Below are 20,289 nucleotides of genomic sequence, written 5' to 3'. Positions count from 1 at the left end.
GTAGCGGGTAAAGAGCACAGGCTCTGCAGCCTGATTGCCTGGTTTGGAGTTGGGCGCTGCTTCTTACTAGGTGTGTGTGACTTTGGGTAGGCTATCTGACCTCTGTGTCCCAATTCTTTCATTTGTAAAACACAGATAACAAAAGTACCGGCTAATAAGATGTTGAGGGAATTAAAGAAGTTAATATATGCAGATAGTATTTGGAAAGAAATTGATACATAGGAAGCACAGTTATGATTGTTACTATTGTTATTATAGTACTGCCTTTGTGATTTTCTTTCAGATGGAATTACTCTAATCTTCAGGATGGTTTTTATTCAGATGGAATTACTCTGGTCTTCAGCCTGGTTTTTATTCTAACCTTCCCATACAAATCATTTCTGTTAACTTTTTTTTTTTTTTTTTTGTAGAGACAGTCTCATTTTATTGTCCTTGGTAGAGTGCTGTGGTGTCACACAGCTCACAGCAACCTCCAACTCCTGGGCTTAAGCAATTCTCTTGCCTCAGCCTCCCGAGTACTTGGGACTAGAGCTGCCCACCACAACGCCGGGCTACTTTTTTGTTGCAGTTTGGCTGGGGCTGGGTTTGAGCCTGCCACCCTTGGTATATGGGGCCGGTGCCCTATCCACTGAGCCACAGGCGCTGCCCTGTTAACTTTCTTTTTTAGCCCTTTCTTTTTTTTATTAAATCATAAATAATACATTAATGCATTTATGGGGCTTTCTTTAGAGTTATTGTTACATCACGCATTACTTATACTTTTGGAGATGTTTGGTGATAAAGCTCAGTAAACTTATATTCTTAGGAAATGTCTGTGACTACTTCTAGGTTTATTTTAGTCCTAACTTTCTTTTATAAATACTGTCAGTATTTCCCCGTAAATTATAATACCATGTGCTTGATCACATTATAGTTCATCTCATACTTTCATCCCACTTCTCTGATTTTGAGATCCTTCTGCAGCCTCACTCTTGTCACTTCTCTCTTTGACCACCTGAAAAAGCTTGCTGTCATCTGAAAACTCAGAGAGGCTATATCATTTATTAAAATATAGGATCCCTCTGCTTTTAATCCTCCACACTGAAAAATGTCTTTATTCATACCACTGTGAAAAATGGTGTTATAAAAGGAATGCAGCTTTGAAATAAGGTAGGCCAAGGTTTAAATACCAGTTTTTATCCAACCAGCTTTGTGGCCTTAAGTAAATTACTGAATCTTAAGCTTAACTTCCTCATCACTGAAAGATATATAATTCCTTGCAGTGTAGCTGTAAGAAATAATGCATGAAAACTAGTTAAATCATTAATTTAAATATGTTTATTTAATTTAGCTAAATATTTAAATCACTTGGCACTAGCCTTACACAAAACAGGCATGAGATAAATGTGCCTAGAGGTCATTACTGCTGTTTCAGCTGCTGCTGCTACCACCACCACTGCTGTTCTTACTGCTGCTCCACTGTTACTGCTATGTCTGCTGGCACTTCTGTTATTACAGCTACTTCCTGATGACTGGGACCTTGGGAACTACTTATCAGTGAAATCCTCTCATTCTTGACAGTTTTAGTAGAAGTATTTCTGCACTGTGCTTATTTTGTCTTAGGGTTCACAGGTCTTGCAGTACAGTCCTCCAAACTGCTTGGTGGATGGCATCTTATTGCAGTGCTTTAATTGAATCTAATGTCAGAATTGAGTGTAATTCTACCTGTTCCTATCTAAAGGCTGTGAAGACCTTGTTGAAAATTAATAGAAAATCCTTTTTTTTTTTTTTAAACAGAGTCTCACTCTGTCACGCTGGATAGAGTGCTGTGGTGTCACAGCTCACAACAACCTCAAACTCTTGGGTTTGAGCAAACCTTTTGCCTCAGTCTCCAGAATAGCTGGGACTACAGGCCAAAACCCTCACCTTGCCACAGACATTAATATCTCAAAGCAGATCTTTAGAAATTATAAAATAGGTGTTCCTTTTCAAAGTAGATGTAATGTATTTTCCCTTCTTATATAATTGCAAGCCAATAGGACCTGTGCGTCAAGATATGGTGCCTCCTGGTACTTTGGACTCCTACTTTTGATATCTACAAAGACACATAGCTTTTAAGTGGAGAGCCTCAACTTAAATTCTGGTTGTCTCCAGAGGCTAAACTACTCAATACTATGTTGCCTTTCTGCTTGGTATTTGTGGTATCAAATGTACTTTGCTTTGCTTATTATTGACTGAGGAGCTGGATAGGACTAAGCTTCATTGTGAAGACCTTTCCAAAAAGGCTAAGCAGCTACTGACATAGCCGAGCATTAGAACAGTAATCTAGGGCGGCGCTTGTGGCTCAGTCGGTAGGGCGCCGGCCCCATATACCGAAGGTGGCGGGTTCAAACCCGGCCCCGGCCAAACTGCAACAAAAAAATAGCCGGGCGTTGTGGCAGGCACCTGTAGTCCCAGCTGCTTGGGAGGCTGAGGCAAGAGTACCGCTTAAGCCCAGGAGTTGGAGGTTGCTGTGAGCTGTGTGAGGCCACGGCACTCTACCAAGGGCCATAAAGTGAGACTCTGTCTCTACAAAAAAAAAAAAAAAAAAAGAACAGTAATCTAGCTTCCCATCTTGGGACAGTATTTCTATGATGTATGGACAATAGAACGTTTGAGCAAAGGATGGTGTAAATTGGTCTTTTAGTAAGATTTTGGCAGTGATACTCAGCATGTTTTAGAATAGAAAACTTTTAGAGGCAGAAAGATCAGTTAAACTTTTTTACTTTTTCTGGTATGATCATAGGGAGCCTAATTCAAGGGAGAGGGATCCACTGTGAGGCAGTGCAGTGGAAATTTGGCATAAATCCACACACATTTAATCCTAGTTCTGTTGTTTAATGGCTTCATTACTTTAGCATTTTAGGCCTCAGATTTTCTTAGCCATAAAATGGGGGCAGTTGAATAATATAATCTCTTAGGACTCCAGTCTCATATGCTGCATTTCTGAATTGAATTGTCAACTGATTGAAAAATAATAAATACGTGTAGTAATAAAAATGAAGGGGTCATGCTCTGAGTGTTCATTTTGGAGTTATGGGAATAGAAGTGATGGTTGTAATTGTTCATAAAGATAACATACTCAAGAGTGAGAAGGTCTGTTGTAAAAATTTCCATATGAATTGTTCTACAAGTATCACAAATTCAGTATGTCAAAAATGGAATTATTTTCTGCCACAAAATATACTTCGTATCCCCTCTGAATTCCCTATTTTGATTAATCTCTGTGCCACTCAAAGCAGATATTTGGAGGGTCGTATTTGTTCTCCTTTTATGCCTTTATCCAGTGGTTACTTCTGTTCTCTTGGTTTTACCTTGTTTATCATGTCTTTAAACTTTTTCTGTATTGACACTGCTATTGTTTTAGTTGAGAAAGCAATTAACTGTTTTGCTCTCTTTTAGAAAGAAACACATTCCAAATCCTGACCATTAGTTGTCTCTTAAATGCACTCCTTGCCTGGAGCTTTTCCTTTACCAATACTGCCCTTTGTTTTCCTGATGCACAAATTTGATCATACTTTCCTACTAGCCTTATTATTCTTAGCATGGACATTTTAGTATGTCAGTCAAGACCTGCCCTGAAGAGGCCTTTGCTATCTCTTAGATTTCATCTTTGACTACTTTCTTTGTGCCCTGCATTTCAGGGTATACGACCACTGAGGTTCTCGTATTGTTACCATGCTGTTTCATACTTTGCTTTTGCTCTGTCTTGGATCTCCTTCCTTTGCTTTGCGAACTCCTTCTCTTCTGGTAAAACCAAGGTCACTGCTTCCTTGCCTCTTTCTCTTCACCGTGGCTCAGTTCTTTGCACAACCTTTGCATTATATAGATGTCTTTTTTCTAAAACTTTTCACAGTTTTTTTAAGTATTTGCTTCAATGTCTTTTTTTAATAATGAACTCCTTGAGAGGAGAAACTGGCTTTTTTTTTTTTAACTTTGAATAAGAACACTTGACACAGTACCTGATACATATGTGACCTGGTAAGTGTTTAGCTCTAATACCCTTTCCACACAGAAATTTATTAATGCTTCTCAAACCAAATAATCAGAAATGGTACATGTACAATAAATGTTCTGCCATTACTTCTTAGTATGATGATTACTATCTTAAATTTACTCCTAAGTGACTAAGTGGAAGATCATGAGAACTGGTTGCCTTTATTACAGCCTTCTTTTACAGCCTCTTTTCAGTTTTTTAATTATATTTAAGAAGATTCTTAAATTGAATATTACATAAAAATCAGCATTGACATGTTATTTTATTTTACTTTATTTTTATTTATTTATTTACTTATTTTGAGATAGAGTCTCACTCTGCTGCACTGGGTAGAGTGCTGTGGTGTCATAGTGCACAGCAACCTCAAACTTTTTGGGTTCAAGCAGTGTTCTTGCTTTAGCTTCCTAAGTAGGTAGGACTACAGGTACCTGCCACAATACCTAGCTAGTTTTTCTGTTTTTAGTAGAGATGGGGTCTTGCTCTTGCTCAGGCTTGTCTTGAACTCCTAAGCTCAAGGGAGCTTAGCCTCCCAAGAGGGCAAGGATTACAGGCGTGAGCCACTGTGCCCAGCCAGCATTGAAATTTTAAACTTTTAAATTTGGGGGGAATAAAGAATGTGGCCTAGCTCAAATGGATCTGAGTATTTTTCCCCTTACACTTCTCTTTACCCCATGGTATGTTTATATTGTGAATGAAACCTCAAAGGAACATACTACTGTTAAGTGAATCAGAATATTCATTTTATGCATAGCCTTGGATTGGTTATATGACCTGCAAAAAATTGTAAATAGGACCATTTATTTAACTGTGGACTTTAGAGGGAAAGGTTTGCCCTCCAGAAATATATCAGAAAGAGCTATTTCAGCAGGTTTCCTTAGAAGAGAAAAATTACTTAATTCCAGTCTTGATCAATAGTGATATTGAAATCAATCACCAGTCAGTCCTTCAATCCTCTTTGCATTGAAATCTTAAATAGGGTTTGTTCTAAATATTACACTACATTTTTCTATGCAAAATTATTGCAACATTCACAAGTGAAAATTATAATTACCAAATAGCAGATCATTAGCTCAGAACTTTGAGCTTAGCAAATTTCACTGTCTTCTACCAAAGCAATTGGATATCTCAAATGATGACTGTTTCAACAGGTATTTTTAATAAGTAAAAATTAAAGGTAAGAAAAGTTTTCTAAAATGCTAATCCTGTATTATTAATTGTATTAAAATTTAAAGTATGCTTTCATAGTTAGAAAATATTAATGCATATTCTAGAGATGAATTTATAACTTAAATGTACTTTTTTAAAAACTGTTTTTAGATTTGTTATGCTTAATGTTTTCATTAGTTATAATCAATCCCTTAACAAAAAAAGGTAAAAGGCATAACACAAGATCGAGATCACAGGCCTCTTAATGCTAGTTATTTCAATAATTTACTGGTTTTTCACCTACCAGTTTCTTAGCAAGTAAAATGAAGAGTAATAAAAACCTCTATAACAACCCTCATTGCAGAGATATTAAGAGGACTTAGTAGCCCCAAATGAAATGCCAGTAATAATAGTTAAAACATGCTTAATGGCTCTCATTTTAATTGCTGCATAAAATTAATTTATTACAGTAAACATATGTGAAAGTGATTAGCATGGTATTATTTATTTTTAGGAATATAAGGTCTTACTTTATAGTAAGCTGAAAGGAAAAATCTTTTATAAAATATTTTTAAACTCCTTTGACCAATTTATTTTACAGTTTTTCAAACTGAATTTAAAATGTCTAAATACTTAGAAGTAAAAATGAGTTGTAATGTAAAAATTTATTTCAAAACTTCATAATTTGTTATCTACCTTTTGCCTCTTTGCACTAATATTTCATGTTTTCTTATTTATACATGTTATTCTTAAAACTATTATTTTCCCATATGCTTCATTAAAGTAATGAAGTTTTACTGTATACTTAAAGTAATCTCATCTTTATAAATACTATTATCCACAATTAAATACTTGAGACAGTTACAAAATCTTTAACCCAAAATATGAATGCCATTTGTATATTTTGTTCATTTTTTGTGCAAGTTTCATTCGTGTTACTTTGTTTGACAAATTACATGTAAATAATTGTAACGGACCATCAGCATAATGGTTCCACCAAAAAAAGGAAATGACTTAATTTGTTTGCAATTTGTATAATAAATAAAATATAGCTAGATAATTACACAGTTTATTATTAATATCTACTAAAGCTTGAGCATTCGTAGCCCTAATTTTAAAATGTACCCTTGGAGAATGAAAAAAGAAGGAAGGTATTTGCCCAGTCCATATTTCATTGACTAGCTATCAAGGTTGACATTTCTATCAAATTAGATAGCTTTATTTTTGTCAGTGAAATTTAAATCAATGTACTGGTTGCTTATGTTAAATATATTATCCTTTAGGCATAGCTGTTAAGCCTTCATAAAGTTTTGAATCACTTTTAATTGCACATTTTTATCAAAGAATGTTAAACTCTATATATACTTAGATCAGGTAGGCATTTATGCAGATTAAAACTGAGTTTAGTATATAACATCAAAATTAGTATTTAGTATCAGCAGTTTCTAAAACAAAGACACTTTAGATAAGCACTAAGAGCCTTTAGATAATTTATATTAAATTATTTTTCAACATTTCCTAGATGGTATATTCCTTTGTTAATGTTACAATAAATTATAATTAATATATTTTTAAAATTAAGAAGCTTAAAGAATTTATAGCTATATATGAATAATACTTGTGAAGATTTTTACAGAATATATCCTCAAAATTCTAATTATTTCTATGATTTTACTGCCTTCAGAATAAGTTAATTGTAATAGATGTTGAAGTGACATTATCATAATGAATTCCACAAATGATAAAATCTTGGATCGGCGCCTGTGGCTCAAGTGGCAAAGGCGCCAGCCACATACACCTGACCTGGCAGGTTCGAATCCAGCCTGGGTGCACCAAACAACAATGACGGCTGCAACCAAAACATAGCCAGGCGTTGTGGTGGGCGCCTCTAGTCCCAGCAACTTGGGAGGTGGAGGCAGGAGAATCGCTTAAACCCAGGAGTTGGAGGTTGCTGTGAGCTGTAATGCCACAGCACTCTACCCAGGGCGACAGCTCGAGGCTCTGTCTCAAAAAAAAAAAAAAAAAAAAACTTTTATCTTTTTTCACTTTCTAAATCTTATAATAGCAAATACTAAAGGTATATTATACATATAAAGATATCTGCTTTTATTTTTTGAAGAGTAATTCTTTTTCTGAAACCATTTACTAATACATATATCTTTTATTTTAAATTATACTTAGCAAAGAAGCAAAGATAACATTTTTTAAGTGCTCTTATTTTTAGAGAAGGTAATACATGTTTTCATTTATTTAGCACATTTATTGAATCTATTGTTTATTCTCATTCATTTTATTTTTACCTTAAGTATTTTTTAAAATTTATTTTACTTTTAAAGAAGTCATTTACCATTTAGTATTAATATAAAATGTACGTTAGTTTAGATTTATATTTTAATTATTTGGTCATACCAAAAAATAAATTTTTCATAGTTTACCATCATAAGGATAAAATAGAATATTCAATACTTATTTTGTTTTCAAGATTAAAAAATGAAGCTTCCACCAAGGAACAAGAACCTATCTCTAAGGTAAAGTAACTTTTATTTTATACTGTAAAGGTTTATACATTTGAAAGTATTGTTGGTATTTTTTTTTTTAAATTACAATTTTGGTATGCATGCATCAATAATAATTGGAATGTTATCAGGAAGAAAATAGTTGAGACTTTAAAATTTTCATTAGATATAAAAATACCTAACTTTAAGTGAAATTCTAAGATTTTTTTTGAGAAAGACATTATAAATTTCACTTGTTTATTATTTAGACCAACTAGTGAGTAATGGAGGTAAATTTATGAATTAAAAATTCTGAAATCTGTAAAAGTTGATTTATCTGGAGCATTAGAAAATTAATCTTTCCAGGTGATTTAACTTTGGAACAAAGGTTTTAACTAATTTTAAAATAGAAATATTTTGAATATGGTTTCAGCTATTTTAAACAGGTACTCTGAATATAAATCTCAGAATTGTATAAATATTATTTACTGGAAAGTCTAATATTAGTGTAGAAACCATTTTCTCAAGTGCTTTCTTGATATCTATTTTAATATTGCTTAATATTATTTGCCTCTTTTTGAGTATAATACAGTGAAGCAGTTTTGTCATTTATCTTTTGACTAGGATTTTTGTGTTGGATATTGTATAAGTGAAGCCTAGGCAGAAGTGGCAGCCCTCTAACCTTTCAAGCAGCTTTCTTTTTTACTACAGAAAATTTTCACTAGTTTAAAAAGTTCTTAACTACAAAGACATTGCTTTATAGATACAAGTTTTTTTGTTTTTTTTTTTTAATGTTATCTTTCTTCTTGAGTGAGTTTTGGTAGCTTATGGTTTTCAAGGATTGGCACATTTTTATGAAAGAATGTTAAACTCTATACACTTATATATATATATGGAGTTGCTTGAAGTGTTCCCTTATAATCTTTTTACTATCTGTGGGATCTGCAGTGATAATCCTCTCTTTTGTTCCTGATACTAATAATTTGTGTGTTCTTTTTTCTCTTATTGTCATATAGTTTATTTTTATAAATATTATAAGGATATAGTGTTTCAATTTTGCTTTAGGCATTTATATCTTTGAACAATTTAAAACTTAATTTTATATTCACCTTCAGTTTTACAGTTTCCTGTACTCGTTATTTATGTAGTTCTCCCTGTCAATCTGTGTGTGTGTGTGTGTGTGTGTGTGTGTATTAGCATACTTACATTAAAGATTCTCCTAGCTAGGGATTTAATAATGGAGCAAAGATGCTATAAGTTGTACAGGCCAATATTTTCCCTCTAAAATAATCATGACAGATTTGTGCAATAATGTGAAACTTTTTTGTGAGAGATACGCATTGTCTTTTCAACTTTGAAAATAAAAGAAAACTCAAGAAATTGGAAGCACATGAATCACTAGGTGAAGGGTCTTGGTAAATATGAGGAAAGTGGCTCTTTCATCTTAGCTGACATGCCATCAGACTGAGGAAGATACGGAAGCATCAGGGCCATGTGAGCCATGGCCATGACCTTGTTGGCAAGCACTGGAAACACCCAGGAGGCCGGGGTCATGCTCTTGGCAATCATCACCACAGGATCAACTTCAGCAAATGTCAGGCAGGTTACTTTGGGAAAGTTGGAATGAGGTATTACCACTTAAAGAGAAACCAGAGCTTTTGCCCAGCAGTCAACCTTGATAAAGTGTGGACATTGTTCAGTGAGCAGATATGGGTAAATGCTGCGAAAAACAACATTGGAGCTGCTCGCGTCACTGATGTGGTGTGATCAGGCCATTGCAAAGTTCTGGGAAAGGGAAAGCTCCCAAAGCAACCGGTCAGCAAAAAGGCCAAATTCTTCTGCAGAAGAGCTGAGGAGATTAAGCATGTTGGGGGGCTTGTGTCCTGATGGCTTGAAGTCACATGGTGGAAGGTTCATTAAATGCTAACATATGCAAAAAAGAAAAGAAATGAGGAAAGTGCTTATTATATAGAAACTCAGATTATAAATGCCCTTTGAAGTATGTTCAGATTTTGAATTTATAAAGCAGAGAAAAGTTGTTTTCTATTAATACGTCTGATTTACAGAAAGCAGCCCCTAAATTGACACTTAAATATTCTGATGCTTTAAGTTCTATAGGAATTTCATGTGAAGTACAGTAAAACTCCTATAGTTGACCACCTTCATAGACCAAACATGCCCCACATGTGCATTACAGTTCCTTATGTTGACTACCTGCATATATTGACCAGTTTGTTTCAGTCCCTTGGGTGGTCAGCTTACAGAGATTCTACTGTAGTTTAAAGCAAAATATGATAGCAATAATTTGTAACATAAAAATCAAGATTTTGTTTGGGTTTTCTAAAACTTACTAACATTTTGCTTAGTGCAGTCTTACACAGATTTGGAAGTGGTATTCAGGAATTTTAAATAATTCCAGCCACAGTAGCATTCAGCAAAAGAAGCTTTAGTCAAGCTAATTTAAAATTTTTTAAGATTGTTACTTAGTTCAAATTTGAAAATAAGATAAAAAAGAAATATAGATTTAAAAATATATTATTGGTCTGTTTCCTTCCGTTAAGGCCAGATAAGTAAAATGACAAGTTATGGTTTTGGTAGAATTAAAATGTTTCAACTTAAGCCAGCATTGTGAGTTTCAATTTACCCACTTAGCAGTTTTTCAATAATTTTGACTACTTTAATGTTCTGGGGAGAAAATGTGGCTTGGCCCAGGACTGATTCCAGCAAAGTTATATCACAGTTTTTGAGACTGTAACTTATGCTGAGGCAGGAATAAGATTTCTTTTCCTTTCCTATACTGTATTTTTCTGGAGTTAAAAATATATTTTTATATCTTTTTTATTCATTAGTTTGTTTAGTTTAGCACAGAATGCTGTTTTTAAATGTTGCAATTTACCTGTGTAATGTTTGGAATGTCTGACAGATCTCTCCAACCCCCTACCTCAATTTAAGCTAGTTGGTGTGTAGTCCGTAAAAATTTCCTTTGCTTCTCTCCTGTGTTCGATGTCCTGTTTGCTGAACCATGAGTTCCTCTTTTCTTAGTTTATTCGTAAGTTTGATGAATTGTACCTTCTACCAGCTTCCACAGAAGGGGTGTATCTTTTTTCAGACCTTGCATATCTAAAAATATATTTACTTGAATGATAATTTGGCTGACATATAGAAAACAATTCCTGTGCAGATTGTTATGCTGTCTTCTTATGTGTAGTATTTTTGTTAAGTCTGATACAATTCTAGCTGGTATTTTGGTATTTTGTTACTTTGTTCCTGTGGAAACTTTGATGATTATGCCTGTTCCTGATGTTTTGAAATTCCAAGTGTTCATCCATCATCTTTTTTTTAGCCACATTTGACAAAGCCTTTCCAGTTTGGAGATTGCTGTTTGGGAGAAGTTGTCTTATATTATTTCTTTGTTAACAATTTTCACTTTTATTTGAGCTGTTCTCTCTCTCTTTTTTTGGGGAAACTCCTATTGATATGGCATTGGACCTTCTGAGTCATCAATTCGTTTAATTGTCTGGTATTTTCTTTTTTTTTTTTTTTTTTATTGTTGGGGATTCATTGAGGGTACAATAAGCCAGGTTACACTGATTGCAATTGTTAGGTAAAGTCCCTCTTGCAATCATGTCTTGCCCCCATAAAGTGTGACACACACCAAGGCCCCACCCCCCTCTCTCCGTCCCTCTTTCTGCTCCCCCCCCATAACCTTAATTGTCATTAATTGTCCTCATATCAAAATTGAGTACATAGGATTCATGCTTCTCCATTCTTGTGATGCTTTACTAAGAATAATGTCTTCCACTTCCATCCAGGTTAATACGAAGGATGTAAAGTCTCCATTTTTTTTAATGGCTGAATAGTATTCCATGGTATACATATACCACAGCTTGTTAATCCATTCCTGGGTTGGTGGGCATTTAGGCTGTTTCCACATTTTGGTGATTGTAAATTGAGCTGCAATAAACAGTCTAGTACAAGTGTCCTTATGATAAAAGGATTTCTTTCCTTCTGGGTAGATGCCCAGTAATGGGATTGCAGGATCAAATGGGAGGTCAATTGTCTGGTATTTTCTTTCATGCTGTCCATCTTTCTGCCTTTCTGGTTCAGTCTTTTTGAAAAGATTTTCAAAACTTTTAGCTTAGTTGCCATATTTATAATTTTAAAGGGCTCTTTAATTTTTTATTTTTTCCATAATTGTTCTGTTTTTATAGTGTTTTTTGCTATTTTTTAATGGATAAAATAACATACCTCTTTGGGGATATTAAGTATATGTCTATTTTTCTTTTGGTCTCAGTATTGTCTCTGAGGTCTGTAAGCCCCTTTCCTTATCCTTTTTGTTTATTTTGGTCTTTACCATATTAAAGGGTATCTTTAGTTTGTGGTAATCCTTGGCTGCCCATACATAATTAAAGTATGAGGCTAAAAATTCACTGAAACTCTGTGTGTTTGTATGGGAACAGCATTACCTTATAGCCATACAGGTTGTGTACTGCAGAACTCCAGAGGAAGCTATACAGGTATACCTCTTAGTACCCTTAGAAATTATCAATGTTTACCATATTAGAAATTAAAATTGTGAAATTTTAAAAAATACTTATTGTCAAAAACAACAGTCATAAATCTACTGTATGTTAATATAAATAACATATATTTTCAAAGAATAACTTATCCAAAATGGAAGAAATTTAGTAGGAAGAATGGTATCATTTTAAATTTTTGCTCTTTTTACATTTTTGCATTTTACATTTAAGTTCTTTAATCTTGAACTTAGTAGAAGAAAATTGGATTCATATGTTGTAAATTCAATCTGTTGTGATACGTTATTTTGATTAAAATATCTGAAAAATATCTAACCTTTGGTATTTTGTTTTCATATTTGTTGAAACATAGAATTTGACTGTCCTTGAACTTTTTGCACTTTTTTTACATCAAAGTCTATTTGTCTACTCTACTTTATACTTTGTTTAGTTCTTTTATCCATATACGATACATTGTAACATTGTGCAGTAGTTATTCAGAAAACATGGGTTCACTGAGTGACATAGATCTTCCAAATATTGGTGTATTTCATTACATTAATCCAATCAATGGTTGATCTGAGTTTTCCCATAATTTTTCTTGATTTTATTACTAGCAACACATATTTTGTTTTCCTTGATGTGATAGGCTCAGTTTGCTAATGTTCAAGAAAATGCCTACTAAATGCTCAAGTTTAAATGCCCATATTTTGATAGTTATTCTTTAAAATAAAATGGTGTTCCATGAAAAACAACTTGCAACTCAATCACAGACCCACATGTTCCGAACATTCAACAACAGTGCTTTGTACATACTTTCATTTTGTCACACAGAACATTAAAAAGATTTGAACTCAAAAGATTGAGAATTAATAAAATTAATTCTACTGCTTGTATGTGGTAGTGAAGAATGTGGTGACTACCAGTACAATCTGAATTTGGTGCCACTGCCTTGATTTGTGTTAAACGTTTTTACTTACCACTGTTTTTGTACCAAGAGTTATGATCTCACTTGCCTCCTCAAAGTGGCTTAGATACCTCACATGTTCTTGTATCCTACTTTGAGGACCACTGATATAAATTACAATGCAAAAATTACCTTCTAGATTTGTGCACCATTTATATGTTTATATAAAATACTGTAGATACATTTGATATTCAGGTTCAAGTTGTATTTACAAGTTTTCTATTCTAGTAATTATCATTATGACCCACATTTGAAATAGAGGTTAAAGAACACAGATATTGATATAACTGAGTAACAGCTTCTTGACCCCGATTCAGACCTCAATGTAGGATAATCAGGTGCCTAACTGACTGATTACTTTGGTAAGGAAGATGCTTTCAAAGTTATTATGCCAAAAAAAAAAAAAAAAAGTTATTATGCCAAATCTACTCTTTGGAGCTAATAATTTTCTCCAAAGAGAAATCTAGATTCTAGCAGGGAATTGTAGGATGGAGAAGTGAGTCCTCTGGCTGCTGGCATTCAGGGATGCCTGTGTTCAGTATGTCTACTAAATCTTTCTGTTTTCTTTCAGTACCTCATGCTTGCCCTTTGCTGTTCCTGATATTCACAAGTCTAGACTGTCTTCAGTCCAGAAAGTTAACCTTTAGTCTCTTTGGTAGGGGAAGGTATAGGTTTCTATTGTGTGGGTTGAGGGAAGAAGCATTTAGATTTCCCAGCAGTCTCTGTGCATCATTTTTATGTTTTATGTACAAGATATTGCTTCCTCCAAATACCAGATGTCTTATGTTCTCTGGGCAAACTGACTCTCCTACCTGCATTCCCCCACTGCAGACGTTTTGTTGTAACTTCCTCCAAATGCTGAGTTAGTTACTACTCTTCCAATTACTTTCCATCTTCTGAAGATTTGATGAATCTCTTCAGCAATTAGTATTTTATTTTCTTGGTCTTTATGAATTAAAATCTTTTATTTATTTAGCCTAATTTTAGCAGGGTTTTGGGAGAGTAATCAGATAAATGTGTGTGATTAATATGCCATTATCAGTTTCACAGATTTCTGTCAATCTACTTCAGTGGTTGAGAGCTAGCCTAGATTTCAATCTTTACCACTTATTGTGGTGTTATCTTGGGTTCTCAGCTTAACCTACTCGATCTTATTTCTCATTTTAAAAATGTGTTTATAGTATTCAATATGAGGATTAAATGAGATAGTGAATATAAAATTCTTAATATAATGCCTCAAGTATCATATGTACTTAATTAACTGGTGAGTGTTTTAAACTGTTAGGGTGACCTCTGGCTTACTGAAGTTTTACTATGTTTTTTTCCTCCTCATAAAACATTTAAAATAAGCAGAGTATTTCTTTAATATGTCGATTGCATCATATTCTTGGTTTGATAGTGGAAGACTTGCCATGACTTTATATATGAAATCACAAATTCATAAATGTTTTATCTAAATGTCTGTACTTAACATAAAATACAATGGATACATTTGTTATTGAGAGTCAAGTTGTATTTTAATAGTTTTCTATTCAAGTAATTGTAATTATGACCCACATTTGAAATAGAGTTAAGGAAAACAGGTATTGATAGTATTGGGTAACTGCTTCTTGACCTTGATTCAACCTTTTGGTACAATTGACATTCGTATAGGTTTTTTAAAAAAAATTTAATCCTGCTTTTAATTATGAGAATTATTTTTGTACTTTATATTTTAAAAATTATTTTTCTATTTCTTAATTATAATAAGTTTCATAGTTAGGGTCCTTTTATTTAGAAAGTTTAGTATAATCATAGTTTTCATTAAGCTTACCTATGAACATAAAAGTATTATTAATCATTTCAGGAAATTGCAGGGCCTAATATGGCTGAAGAAGAAAAAGAAACATCAATTTCTGAAAGGTAAATATAAAGAAAAACTAAATCTCTTGAAATTCAAGTAATATTTAAAAATACCTGAGCTACATCATTTCATAATTAATTGGCAAAGAGCTTTTAACATTTTCGTGTATAGTGTTGCTTTCAGTAATGGCTTTTTATGAAAATAAAATTTTAATACAAAATATATGCTCTAGAATAGATCCTTGGCTTTTAAATCTTTTCAAATATGGAGTACATTTTATAAGTTGTTAAATTAAAAGAAAAGGCTTACTAACAATTAAACTGTTAAGAAATTTTGTTTGCCCCTAGTAAATGAAAATGGTTACATGATGCTACATGTTATAGTATGGGACAATTACTGCAAATAGGTAATCTTAAAATCTTTTTTGAAAACTAATTTCAAAAAAGTGTAAATCTACTTCTGTGGTAGGATCTCAACATAGGAGTTTCAAAACCTGAAGATTGGTTTATAAAATTTTAATGCTTAGGTAGAACACTAGGGAACATAAGACATTCCACAATCTTTTTTTAGCAAAAGAAAACCCCAGCATTCTAATTAGAACTTTATTCTAAATAAAGATGATTTTATTTTACCTTTTAAATTAACTGATCTCTCTTATGTCCATCATTATGCCATTATTTAAAGGTAGGTTGCTTGCTAATCTTTTGAGATTAATTAACCTGTTGCCCCTAAAAAGCAAATTATGGAATAAATCTTTATGAAGATGTTTCTTAGACTTCACTAGTAAAGTTATCAAGCTCTTTCTTCACCTAGCATTTTTCCTGGGGGGAAAGTGTATAACAGTTCAGCTAAAATGTTAGAATATTCAGACTATAGTAATAACTATCTCTATATTATTTAAGATTTTTGTAAATTGTAGTTAGTCCAGTATGATCCAAACAAAAATAAAAATTATATAAATTTGAAATGAGGAAAAAAATGAAAATTTTTTGCATGTGATGTGATGACCAATAAGGTCCAAAAATAACCTACAAATTATTGAAATCAATGAAAGTGTTAATTGAAGTCACTTGGTATAAAAATCAGGATCTTTATAAAATACTAATAATGTTATTCACATTAGTAATAAAAATGCAGAATTTAGGAGAAGAAAAGTGAAAATGTATTGTGATTGAAAATAGTGCATTAATTTGCATGACAGACCATTTTACAAATTAATTCATGGATTTAATAAACATTTAGTTGAAAAATCCCAATGGGATTTTTTAAGAAACTGGCAACCTTAAAATAAGATTTGTATTTTTCCATTTATTAATACCATGAGTATTTAATCATTTCTCTGTTATTGAATATTAGATTATTTCTGTATTCACCATTTCATCATTATTTTAATGAGCATCCTTGACAAATATCTTTTACATTTTCCAACTATGAAATTTATGGGGAAGAGTTGTAGAATATGGATGATAATGAAGTACATTATTAAATCAATAATTGTTAAAACTGTGAATTGTTTGCCCAGGAATAGACTAAAGACAGTTCAGTAGAATAAAATAAATAGCAAAGAAATAGCCTTATGTAAATAATAACATAGTTATTATGATCATGTGAAAGTGTTCCTTGGATATTTGTGCAATTTATTAGAAAAAAGTCCCAGTTTTTTTAGGTGGGTTAAATGTGAAAAATAAGGTATATATGATCATTAAATTTATTTTTGGTAGAATAGGCATCCTGAGATCTGGAAAAGAAACTGGAGATCTGCTTAGAAATCTGTTTCTAATATTTTATGATTCACTGAATAGTTTGTATTAACACAGCAGGGTTAAACACATAATAAATATGTATATAAACATATGTATGTTGTATGTTTATATGTTTACTTTGATGTATGTTTATGTATATATTTTAAACAAGCTATTAAAACTTAGGGAAATGTTTGTGAATGCTTATCTCATTGTGCATAGGGAAAGACCTTATTTTTGGTACTCTTACAAAGTAACAGGAACACTTAAATTTTAGTTAAAAGGTATGAAGAGATGCAAATAATGACAATCAGGACTAAAACCAGTTGATGGACTTCTCAGGTCTCCATTTACTATATGACTCTAGAGTTTCTCATTATTTCTTTGCCCAAGAAATTGGCTTCTTCCTAAATTCTAACAGCATGGCAAGGTCTGGAGACTTGGATTAGTTGTCCTTTCTGATGGGAAAATGTACCTTGACTCTTTTTTTTAGAATGTATCTTTGTTTAATAGTTCAAAAACATTGTTTTATGATGGAATAGATAATAAATGCCTGTATTTTTTCAGTAAACAAGATAAAGCTGCTTCTTCAGAAGAAAAAAATGAATGTGATGCAAATTCATTTGAAGGCTCATCGGCAACAAAAACTGAAGAAAACACAGTGACAGTTTCAGATAAGGAAAATGTTATCTGTCTTGCAGACCAGGAAACTGGTTCCAAGAAAATCTTCAATGATAGCTCAAATATTGGTGCAGATAAAGTGGAAAAAGAAGAACAAACACAGCATGCTTGTCAGGAAATGGAGTTGAAGATGTGCCACCAAAGTTCAGAAAACATAACTTTATGTGATCAGACCGAAGATTATAACTCCAGCGAAGCTAAGTTTTCTTCAAAGAATGTTAAGGATTTGCGGTTAACATCAGGTGATGTTAGCATTGACCAATTTTTACGAAAAAGAGATGAACCTGAATCTGTTGGTTCTGATGTTAGCGAGCAAGGGAGTGTTCATTTGGAACCTCTGACTCCATCAGAGGTACTTGAGTATGAAGCCACAGAGATCCTTCAGAAAGGTAGTGGTGATCCTTCAGCCAAGACTGATGAAGTAGTGTCTGAGCAAACAGATCAGATTCCTGCAGAAAATAACCCTAGCCCAACAGAGACAACAGTAGACCTGGCAGAGGAAAAAGAAAGAAGTTGAAATTAGTCATTCTAAGTTTTAGTGCACCAACAGTAAGAGCTTTTGGAATAGTGCTTTCAGGTGAGCTCAATGGTAATGTTGCAGAGTTCAGAAATAGAAAAATGTGAAGAAGGTCATTCATACACTTTGCCTGTATGTCCAAAATCGATTATCAAACAAGTCCATTCACCAATAATAGCACTATTAGCGTGGATTTCCAAGAAGTTTTTAAAAACATGGAAAGGATTTTAATGAAGGTTAAGTTTATAACAGAAAGGTCTTGTTTAACAGTTTTTGAGGAAATGCGACTTAATTGCTAATATGAATTGATTACGAGAATATTAGTTATGGTAATAAAACTTTTTAAACTTCCATCAGTCCTAAGCTAAAAATCCTTATTTACCTATATATCCTTTTCAGTTAACTTAAAGGAAGATATTTGGAAACTTTGTACCTTTGGGGAATAATTATTTAAAATAATGGCTTACTGGCATTGTTAATAAAGGCTTTATTTTGCATATGATACTGGTAAATGGAGCATGCTTTGAGTGCTGAATTGGTCTAATGAGAATTTGGATCAATATAAACTTAATTTTGGATCTAATATAACATTCCAGTCTGTCAAAAGCATGTAAACAGAATATTTGAATCTGTGTACCTCCATACAAGTGTTAGCCTGCCAGGCTGTAAGCTTACCTTAATTAAACTTTCAGTGAAAGTGAAATTATTAAAATATAAATTTATATTTGTGCTTTTTTGTCAGTGCGTAAGCTGTGTAGAAATTCATTGATGTACTAATTATATAAAGTAGAAACTCATTGTAGAAACTCCTGTAGCTATTATGTTTTTAATGTTGTTTTAATGATCTTTAGACATAGACCCATAAAAAATGGTCTGGAAGCCAAACCAAAGTATGGTATAATGTAGATATTGTAAAGCTGTAAACTGAAAACATGTCCTGAAATGTATTCAGCCATGTTTAAATGACTTTTCTTTAATTGTAAATAGAAACTTCAAATGGGACCTAAAGCAGTGATGTAAAAAATTTGTTTTGGGAATTTAGCCTAATTTATCCATAAGATGGCTGCTAAATTGATTTTTCAGTTTTTGTTTTTTTTATCATCTAGAAACTAATAGATATAGAAATTAATAATACAAAGAGCAGTAGTTTGCTTTGAAGTACTAATAAACTTTTATTTAAAATGCTACATTTTTACTTCTTCAAATGTGCTTTGAATTCCCTAGCTTTGTTTCACTGAATGTTATATGTTTTAAATGACTATTAAAATTCTGCTGTCTATAGTAGTTTTTGAGTAAATATTTACAATAAAAGTCTGTCCCTGAATAATTTTATTTTTCAGGTCACTGCTTGATTCAGATTACCTTTGGTGCCTTTAGAAATTGTATACTTGTTCAAAGAATTCATGTTAAAATTAGTGGTAAGATTTCATTCTGTGTTCTTTAATTGATATATGATTTATTTTAAATTAGGACTTAAAGTACAGGAGATAATATTACTAATACTATGTACAGAGAATAGATTTGCTTTATGAATTGTTTTACTTCAAGGTAAATATGTGTACAACTTAATATTATATATTTCTATCTGCTCAGCAAGTTAAAGAGGCTAAATGGGCAAAATTTATTATTGAATTATTTTCTTGAATATTTTGGAATAATATAAAACGTTAGAAGAATAGGTAGTAGAAAAAATTGGTTTATAGAAGGACCATTTTCTAAATATTATTCAATTCATTACCAAGCCTATGTCACCTTATGCTACAAAACTTTAGTGCAGTATGCTAAAATAAGTTTCTAAGGCAGCGGTTCTCAACCTGTGGGTCGTGACCCACAGGAACTGTATTAAAGGGCTGCGGCATTAGGAAGGTTGAGAACCACTGCTCTAAGGGATACCATAATCTTTTTTGAGCTTTACCTTTACAGTAATGGTATTCAATGAACTGTTTATACCTATCTGCTATGGGAAAGGGAACCTCTACTAGAGTATAAGTCCTTCATTGAAAAAATCTGGCAATGAAAAAAAAAGTAGTTGAAAAAAGACTTGACTTGGTAATATAATTGTTTTTTTATGTTCTCACACAATGTCCTTATCTCCAGTTGGTAAAAGCAATTCAGATATGCAAACCAAACCTTTTGGTAGTCGTGCTTTAGAGCAGTGGCTGGGAAACTTTTTCTTTCTAGGACCAGATGGTTGGAAATTGTGGGCCATGTGGTTGCAATTACTCAACTCTGCCTTGTGTCATGAAAGCAACTGTAGATAATATGTAAATGAGGAACCTGTTTGTGTTCCAATAAAACTTTATTTACAAAAATAGGATGTTGGCTGGATTTGGCCCATGGACTATAGTTTGAATACTCCTGCTTTG

The 20,289-nt window shown here is 32.7% G+C and overlaps 1 protein-coding gene and 1 pseudogene across 3 annotated transcripts in view; both read left to right on the top strand.

Annotated features, from left to right (window-relative positions):
- The window catches only part of ZNF280D (zinc finger protein 280D), a 92,880-nt gene extending 73,630 nt beyond the window's left edge, over nucleotides 1–19,250 (top strand). For all 3 annotated transcript variants that reach the window (XM_053594529.1, XM_053594528.1, XM_053594527.1), the window contains exons 20-22: nucleotides 7,644–7,689; nucleotides 14,987–15,042; nucleotides 17,293–19,250. In XM_053594529.1, coding sequence (XP_053450504.1) covers nucleotides 7,644–7,689; nucleotides 14,987–15,042; nucleotides 17,293–17,923 — 733 coding nt within the window. In that variant the 3' untranslated portion in view covers nucleotides 17,924–19,250. The remainder of the gene's footprint in view (nucleotides 1–7,643; nucleotides 7,690–14,986; nucleotides 15,043–17,292) is intronic.
- On the top strand, nucleotides 9,109–9,860 carry LOC128587679 (60S ribosomal protein L27a-like; annotated as a pseudogene).
- Nucleotides 19,251–20,289: the final 1,039 nt, after the last annotated feature.

This window comes from Nycticebus coucang, chromosome 6 (assembly GCF_027406575.1).
Source record: "Nycticebus coucang isolate mNycCou1 chromosome 6, mNycCou1.pri, whole genome shotgun sequence".
NCBI lineage: Eukaryota > Metazoa > Chordata > Mammalia > Primates > Lorisidae > Nycticebus > Nycticebus coucang.
This window is presented reverse-complemented; position numbering and strand designations above follow the sequence as displayed.